This window comes from Athene cunicularia (assembly GCF_003259725.1).
Source record: "Athene cunicularia isolate RWA chromosome 14 unlocalized genomic scaffold, athCun1 chr14_part2, whole genome shotgun sequence".
NCBI lineage: Eukaryota > Metazoa > Chordata > Aves > Strigiformes > Strigidae > Athene > Athene cunicularia.
Window position 1 is genome coordinate 1,206,251 of NW_020799119.1, and position 9,080 is coordinate 1,215,330.

The 9,080-nt window shown below is 37.4% G+C and overlaps 1 protein-coding gene across 4 annotated transcripts in view; it reads left to right on the top strand.

The window, feature by feature from the left end:
- The window catches only part of PDPK1 (3-phosphoinositide dependent protein kinase 1), a 39,441-nt gene extending 30,840 nt beyond the window's left edge, over window positions 1–8,601 (top strand). For all 4 annotated transcript variants that reach the window (XM_026859386.1, XM_026859387.1, XM_026859384.1 and 1 more), the window contains 5 exons: window positions 961–1,134; window positions 1,527–1,744; window positions 2,372–2,429; window positions 3,342–3,494; window positions 4,057–8,601. In XM_026859386.1, coding sequence (XP_026715187.1) covers window positions 961–1,134; window positions 1,527–1,744; window positions 2,372–2,429; window positions 3,342–3,494; window positions 4,057–4,164 — 711 coding nt within the window. In that variant the 3' untranslated portion in view covers window positions 4,165–8,601. The remainder of the gene's footprint in view (window positions 1–960; window positions 1,135–1,526; window positions 1,745–2,371; window positions 2,430–3,341; window positions 3,495–4,056) is intronic.
- The last annotated feature ends 479 nt before the right edge of the window (window positions 8,602–9,080 follow it).

The following is a 9,080-nucleotide window of genomic DNA, read 5'->3' on the forward strand; positions in this document are numbered from 1 at the left end:
GAAGCAAGTGGTTCTAAATATTGTACATTACACAGAAGTTAAGTTTCAAATACTTAGGTCTACACAGTACCCAGATTAATTCTTGTTGAGTTGTATAATGAATTGTTTAGTTGAAAACAGTGTTCTCTATCAGAGGGAGGAATACTCATTACAATGTAAATCAGTTCACCTTGTATTTTAGCATGTACTTACCTTGCATTTATTGCATGTCTCTAATAGTATGAGCCAAAGAATTACTCTGCATGTGAATGTTTGACAGGAACAAAAAGTAGTTCTGTCTCATCAGTGAGATACAGCCGTGACACTAAAATGAATATGCAAAGAACATTTTGGGTGGCATAAGCTTTTTGAAGTTCAGTAGCCTATCATATTAGTATGGGGTGGAGGGTGAGGAGGAAACTGTCCTGTGTTTGTGGGTGATGATGAGTACAACCACTGTAAAGGGCCTGTCAGCATGTGACCAGGCCAGCTCTATGGCCAAGCCAGTGCCTGCTGAATGGTAAAGTCCAGATTGTGCCAACATCTGAGTACTGTGTGGTTTTAGGGTGCTTGAGGGGTTGGTGTTTGACATCAGCTATAGCTTTCACAGCTTGCATCACTACAGCATGATGAAGGGCTATACTTAAATGAGCTATATCCCATCAGGCCTTTTCTGCATGTTTACTTGGTTTTGTTTCTGTTTTTATGAAGAAACAAAGCCAAAACATTGTGTGGACCCAAAATGCTTTGGACCCTTTCTCTAGATCTTTGAGCTGGTCTAATGCAAAATGTTGCTGACAAGACATACTGACAAATAACATCTTGTATTGTAAGCAGTCTCCTTACATTCTAGAAATGTGTTCTTAGGGCAGGGAGACCAACTGGTTTGAAGTTTTTGCATGCTGCTGTGCAAATGTGAATGGTGCTCACCCCTTCCTTGTCATTATTTTATGCATGTTAACTTAATTGTAATTTTCTCAGGTTTTAGATGCTACCAACAGATTAGGTTGTGAAGAAATGGGAGGATATGGACCTCTTAAGGCTCACCCCTTCTTTGAATCCATTGTGTGGGAGAACCTACATCTTCAGACACCCCCAAAACTTACAGCATATTTACCTGCTATGTCAGAGGATGATGAAGACTGTTACGGAAACGTATGTTTGTCCATTGCTATATTCAGCTCTGATGCTGCCTGAGACTTTAATTAAAGCATAATTATTGCATATTAAATATTTTTATTGAAACCACTGATTGGTTGTATTTGAATGAAGACTCAATTATTAAGAATCTAACATAAAATCGCTGGTTAAAACTTGAACTAGTTGGCATTTTTTTTCTGGTAAAGTGTTTGGAAAAAATACTGGCTGGCTTGCTTTTGACCAAGCATACTTTTTTGGATAAGTGCCTGTTTATAGTCTATAGAGAGTAGGCTGTCTTTTTGCCCAAAAGTATAGTAAGCAAAAGCATGTGTAAATTAAAAGCTGCAGTTTAGTGTAAAATAAGCTTTTTAATAAAAGAAATTTCTTCATTTTGTTTCCTCCCTCAGTATGACAATCTCCTTAGTCAGTTTGGTTGCATGCAAGTTTCTGGTTCTGCCTCTTCCCATTCACTGTCTGCCCCAGAGACAAGTACACCACAGACGTCAGGAGGGAATATTGAACAGTATATTCATGACCTTGACAACAATTCCTTTGAGCTGGACTTACAGTTTTCTGAAGATGAAAAGAGGTTACTTCTGGCAAAACAAGCCGGTGGAAATCCTTGGTAAGATCTCTGTGCTCATACAGCTCATCTGTTACTTGCACAGCAGTACGGAATCCAGATAAAAACTTTGATTCAAATTAATCTGTCACTCTTAATATCTTCAAGGAAAAAATTAGCAAATAGGGTTTTTTCTTCTATTTTTAAAGCAGTAGCAGTGACAATCTAATACTGTGTTTCTACAAGGTCAAAAGATGTTGTAGAGTGTGTTTATAAGATAGGCAGAAATGACACTATACCACTGCTGAGAAGTCTTCCCTCTACAGAGTCCTAGAACTGGAAAAGGTTCCTTCATTCTTTCAGTTGCCTTAAGTTGTTTTTTTAATGATATTCTGTTGATGTCTAACCAAAATACCTCCAGACCATCTACTTATTAATGGTTTTCTTCATTTTTGAAAGGAGGTTCTTATTTGTGATTTTTTTTCTTTTCCTACTGTCAGATTTTAGAAAAAACTCTTTGGCTTGGAATGAGGCAAAGCCCAAAACTCATTTAGTAAAGTTGTTTGGGACTCTTTGGCAGAAAGGAGATACTAGGGAGAGACGTGAAAAATTACTTGATGATGATGATAATAAAAGCTGTTTCTGTGGATAAATTGCTTCTGGAGTAATAGTTACTTTTTTTTTTTTAAGGCATCAGTTTGTAGAAAATAACTTAATCCTAAAAATGGGTCCAGTGGACAAAAGAAAGGTAAGGGCTTTTCTTAATTCCCTGTCTCAAAATTCAGCTCTCGCATTTTTGCACAGATGCAGCATAGATAAGAAACCTATTTTAGAGCTTCCTTGCTTAACTTATTTGTAAATGTGAAATTGTTTTGTTTATTTTTTATTAAATGTAGTATTGTATTTTCTTATGAATAGATTGGTTTTTTTCTTAGTTTAGTGGTGTGCTCTTGATTTTTGGAAAAGGCTAAAAGAAAACGTCCTACTGATGCTTTTGTTTTGCAGCTGTAGTAAAGGAGTTTTTGTTCCCCCTTCTCCCAGTCTGACAGAGCCCATAAATGCCTCATATCGATGCACATCTGCATGTGGATTGAGCCACATATATTAGAAAATAAAATACAAGTCCATATTGTCCTTAACTGTGGTGTTTTTCTTGGAATTGACTAGTGCCTGTAGCCTGAGAGTGGCAGAGGTAACATTAGAACAGCTTTAAGTTTTAATTTTAACATGGTACAGATGAGCAACGATAATCTGTCAGTTTTACAGGAATGTAGGTTCTTTTTCATTTAAGCTACTACCTGCTTGTTCCTAGTTTTCTTTACAAAATCATGAGTATTGATTTCTGTGCTGGAATCCTGGACAAATAGCTTTTGCTTCATGCTGTACAGCTAGTTTTATATTTTATTTGAGCATGAAGATACTTGCTTAAAATAGCACTTGTGTTCTGCCATGTGGTAGAAACGCACTGCAATGCCCTAAAAAAGGGATTGAGGTCAAATATATAAAGCAAAAGGAAAACACAAAAGTCCCCCGGACTCAAACATACTGTCTTATCACAGAGCTGTTTTAATTCTATGTCTGTTGTTAAATTCAGAGATTACACATCTGTTTTTTTCTCCTCATGCTTTTTTTGCACTGCTGCTTCTACTTTTCTTGTTAGGGATTGTTTGCACGTCGGCGCCAATTGCTGCTCACAGAAGGGCCCCACCTGTATTATGTGGATCCTGTCAACAAAGTTCTAAAAGGAGAAATTCCATGGTCTTTAGAGTTGCGGCCAGAAGCCAAGAATTTTAAGACATTTTTTGTTCACACAGTAAGTGACTTTAATTTCTTTGTAAGTTGCACTAAGGTCCTTGGACAATTATTGTAAGTTGTTAACAAATAAATTTTTCTGTAAAAAATACAATTCCTTAAATACAAGTGTTGATAGCTTTAATTTAGGAAACAAACTCCACCCAAACACAAAACCCAAACAAAACCAAAACAAAAACCCAACAAAATAACCCCTACATACACATTTCCCACAAAAAGACAAGTGTGGTTTTCTGTTACTCATTTGTAAATAAACTATAAATAGATTTTGGGATTTGAAGGAAGTTCTTAAGAAAGACTTCTAAAATTTAGCCCTCTTTGTATGTAGCAGATCACAAGGAGTGTGCCAACAGTATATTGTCAGTTGACCGCTTAACAATATTGATATGCCAGATGTGTGGTTATTCAGTAATAAATAATGTTATATAATTGTAATTTAATTTAACTTTTGACAAGTTTAAGAACTGATTTTGAATAATTATTTTATTGGTAGGTGCAGAATAATTACTGCTTTTTGGTTAAACTGTGTTTGGAGTACTCATTAAAATGTTGTTCACTTATAGCCAAACAGGACATATTACCTGATGGACCCGAGTGGGAATGCTCATAAATGGTGCAAAAAGATACATGAAGTTTGGCGGCACAGATACCACCAGAATGCTGCTAAATAGTAAAGCTCATCCAAAATTTCCCAGTTTACCTACTTGCTGCTAGAACTCCGTGTGCAGCCGATCAGAGGAATCTTTTCAACCCACCTTTTACCATCTCAAGGGGAAGCATATGTCTGAAATGTTCTGTTTTTTGTTTTTTTTTTTTTTTAAAAAAAAAAGAAAAAAAGAAAAGCAAAAACCTAATGGAATTCAGGGTCGCTTTGCTCGCTCTCTGTGCTTCTGTTGAGGCTTCCACATGCATATCATTGCAGTGAAGATCTTGCTTTTGTGCACTTCAGCTCAATTTCTGCTGCAGACTAGTGGATAGACCTTGCATTACCAGCTTCATTTAAGATGAGTTAAAAACCAATCCACACGCACACACGCCGAATCATGTACCAGCCTTGCATTTTATGGGGCTGGAGTTTTCTGTGACTTTCAGATTATCATTAAACTGTGTTTCATCAGGGAGCTTTTATATGCCTCTCCTAAGCACCACCTCTTTGTTTTCTCCTCCTTTCCTCACAGTCCCCCAGCTTATTGGTATATGGCATTTGTAGCCAGGTCAGTTGCACCCATGTGTAATTCCTAATATAGTTCTGGTTGCAGGATTTATGTGGTACTTTAGTAATTATGTGAATGATTAAGATGTATGTGTCTGGCAGACAGGCTCCAATGACACAGGTTTTGAGAGAGTGAAATGCTGAATACGGCACTGAAGGTTTTCTAAAATTGAAATGTTGGCTTCTGAAGCTTATAAGATTTTAAACATTCAATTTAAATTTTAATATGAATCATATGTGTGTTTAATCAAGGGACAATAAACTTACCAGCATGCTTTTAACTAATGCTAACTAAAAAAATTAACTAGTTAGTATGGGGGGGAAAAGATTGCTATTGAAGTAATAAATAGTTTTTCACCTTTTTGGGAGATGAGGGCTAGAAGCTTTCTTTCCAGGGTGTGCATGTATTGTGCATTTTAGTGGGGCCAACTATTTACCTGGGTAGAGAAGGAAGTGTGGAAGCTTTGTACAATTGATTACTTGACTCTTTTGTGTCTCATTGTATAACGAGATATACAAATAATCCTATTTTTGATCCTTGGGCAAACATTTAGCAACTCTGAAAAAATGCAAGCCATTGAAATATTAGATCCATAAAGTAATCTGGTTAAGAATTCAAAGGAAAATATTGATACAAAGGGGAAAATATATGGTACTTAAGGCATATCTATAAAACGAAAATATTTTTTATATCAATCTCTGTCCTCTTCAAATTAAGGCGCTTTTTGTGGTCAAACATTTCTTGTAATGTTGCAAAGACATAACTTTCTCTGTGCTAAAACCAACTTCCCTAATGGCATTTTCAACATGACCATGTTCCTGAACCTTGCAGGAGGAATGGCCTAGATCTGGACAAGGGCATTCCTTCCTTGGTTTAAAAGCAGTATAAACATCACACCTATTTATTCACCTTCTACAAATACTATCTCTTTGCATTTTGAAGTCTCGTACTACGATGTGCTTTTCTTTCCACCAAAGAAAGAAATGCTCCACTGCAGTGTTGAAAACACTCATGGGTTACTGTTCCAAAAGCAGTATTTTAAAAGCAGGGGTTTATCAGGAGTTCTCAGAAAACACATGAATAGATATTTTGGTGTTTGTACGGAGTGAAGAGGATTTATTATTGGTCTCCAAAACCGTTATGTGGTTGAACTTGGTGACAGTTCAGCTTTTCCAGTATCTTTCAGTCTTTAAAGGAGAGAGCGCAGTTGCCTTTTCTTTTGGAGAAACTACATCTGTGTAGTCTTCTGTTCCCCCACCATGTACACAGGCTTGCCAAAAGTAAATCACTGGCTTGCAGTGCCTGGTGGTAAGGGAGCTAAGGTGTCCCACAAACAGCCGAGATGAGAGAGAGAGCATCAAGAGAAATTTCATCCCGTACAAGGTATGCTCCTTGTCACTGAAATTTCAGCAGTACACCTTCTATCTGTGCCTGTATTAACCCTGTGCTTACTGTTCTAACCAAGATGACATGTTGTAAGTCTGTTGCAGTGCTATCCATTTGTTCTCTGGCTGTCAAATTCCAGCTGTATGTTGGGTCCTCTAGAGGCAACCCTACTGCTTCTGGATTCAGTTTTTGATGTGGAGATGTAGACATATTCCCAACTTTATACAGGAGTTTGGCAGTGATGGAGATTCATGGTGCCACTGCTATTCAGTGTGACAAAACGTGGCCTCGATAAAAGTCTGGCAAAGTTGTTCTGCCAGTAGTGAACACCTTAGCTTCATTAGGAGACAGTCTCCATTGGCTTGTTCTTGGCTTGTTCACTAGGTGGAAATCTAGGAATGCTTAAACATGTTTTCTGTAATATTTAGACTTGTAGTCATTTTGCCATAACAGAATAATTACTCTGCTTTTTCACACCTTGAAAATCCTCTCAGTAGACTTCCATCCTGCCCACCGAAAGCTTTCAGCCAAAGAAATCTCGATAGCAGTAGGCTATCAAGGAGGTGTCTGGAAGGCTGATGTCTGCATTCTAGTATTCCTTTTTTCTTTTGACAGTGCTGTCATCAGAAAACTGTGAGCATCTTCTACAGACATCCCTTCTCCTAGACCTTCAGCATTCCAAATCAAGTCTTCCTTAGCTGCTGCTTTTTTTGGGAAGGGACTAGAACTTTACTGAGAGGTGTTTGCCTTTTGTGGACTGTAAGTGAAATCTGTGGTTTTGAAAGATGGCAGAAGAATAGTGAGGCAAGACAAAGCAATTGTGGATTTAAGCATGTTTCACCAGTTTGTCCACTTAAATGTGTATTGGCAGGTGCTGTATACTATGAAGGGCTGGTTCCTGTTTTAAATGCTTATACCTGGTGTGTGGTAGCTTCAGATCTTTATCCTGAAGATGGCTCCTGTGGTTCATGGGAGTTTGTGGAAGAAAAGTACAAGGGAGGTTCTTCAGAGCTTCAGATAAGCCAGTTAATTTTCTGCTCTCTATCTGAGGTCTTTCAAAGCACAAAGGGGGTTGTTAGGCACTTGAAGACTCTTCAGACTCCTCACTGCAAACCTGCTGAAAACCCAGTCTGTTCATTGATTCATTCCATCTTTTGCCTTTTGAACAATTGCCAATCATTGATAAAGAATCTGGTCAGTAATGTTGTAATTCTGTTTTTCTTGGGATTTGAACTTCAGCAAGGTGTTTATTGTATGGGTTTTCTGTGGGGTGGAGATTAAGAAAGTACTACTGCTAGAAAGGATTTTTGAATCACACTGTTCTATTTAGTGTCCAGCACAGTCACAGGAAGTTTAAAACTACTTTGATAAACTGGAGATATGAGTTTATACCATTGGCTTTAAAGTCCAGTTTTGAGGAGGATTTATGTTTAGGAACACTTGCTTCAGATGTGATGTTGAGTCATTGAGAGCAGACTGGTATTACATAATAAGACCTCATTTCCTGAGCAAGCACTTAGATGCTGAAGACATCTATCTGTCAGATAATACTGTGCTCCACTTTTCTCCTGATGTGATTTAGTTGTGAAGTATCTGCTATATATAAACCTGGAAAAAGCTCTGAGTTGAAACAAAGATGTGATAATTGTAGTCTGTTTTCATAGTTCAAGATGCTTAATTTAATGTGCTTGAAATTATTATATTTTGTGCTGGGAACTTTGAAGAGTCCTGAGGATTTCCCACATGTACTTTTCAACATTTTTTTTTTTTGAATTATTTAGTAAAGTCAACACAATTACTTCATTTGGCTTGTGGACAAAACATTTGATTTGAACACCGTGCTGAGGAGAGAACTTGTGTGTTAATACTTGCCTAAAGATGTGGTCTGAATTCTGATCACTTCTTTCTACTAGTGAATTACACGAATAGGTGTGGTATTTATATCTGAAATTTTGCTGAATGCCTGTAATATTTTATGCAAATATTTCATTAATCAAATGGAAGTGCTCCTGCAAAGCTTCATGACACAGATTGTCGATCAGTTGATCAAGTGAGCTTACAGACAAGTAATTTTCTGACCCAAAATGGTATGCTTTCAGTTTAATACTGGTAATTTAAGAATGTTTCCTCTTTCTTAGAAAAAAAATATGACTTTTATACAGCAAATAATTGGAGAGGTTCTTAAGCACCTGATAACCTGGTCTGTCTGTCAGCATGGTAGTGAATGTAGATGGTTGCCATTTGACAAAGCTTCCTATGACCATGTACTAACTCTGATTGGATGTGGCAAATGTTCTCAATTGTAGCAGAACTTACAATTACTGTATCTGACAAAAGAGAAAAAATAGGAACCAGGAACCATAATCAGTTTGATAGTTGTATGCTAGCTGTTTTCAGGTTGGTGGCAGTCAGTTACGTGTGTAATATTCTCTACCTGGTTTGTAGCTGTAACTGTGATGTACAGATAAAATAAAAAAACCCCAAACAAAAAAACCCCAACCCCCCTCAACAAACACCACGAAACAATCTCCTCTCTACGAACTCGTGAAAACAGAAGCAAATAATGCAATGATATAAGATACACACTTTTGTATTTTTATTCTTATAAGGTTATTTGCTGGCTCTTGTTGGCCTCTAGTTCAGTCTGTGTTATTTAAATTCTAATATATGAATTATTTGGATTGAATTCATGTTCGGGGCCATGGTGTTGTATGTATTGATGTACAGCCTTGAATGTGAATAATTATTGTAAACTATATTTTACACCTTTTTTCTGGCTTTATTATATAAATTTTCTATTGGTCGATGATTTAATCATATCTCATAATTTAATGACTGTTTCTTCTCTCGACAGATCTCTGTGCTGTAGATGTGTAGTTAGTGGTGGATGACGGATCTCACTTATGCTCGGTAGTCTGTAATAAAGGCATGTAGGGTCCTGGCGCGGCCTCCGCCTCTTCCTTCCGCGCCGCCGGGGCGGGGCGGGG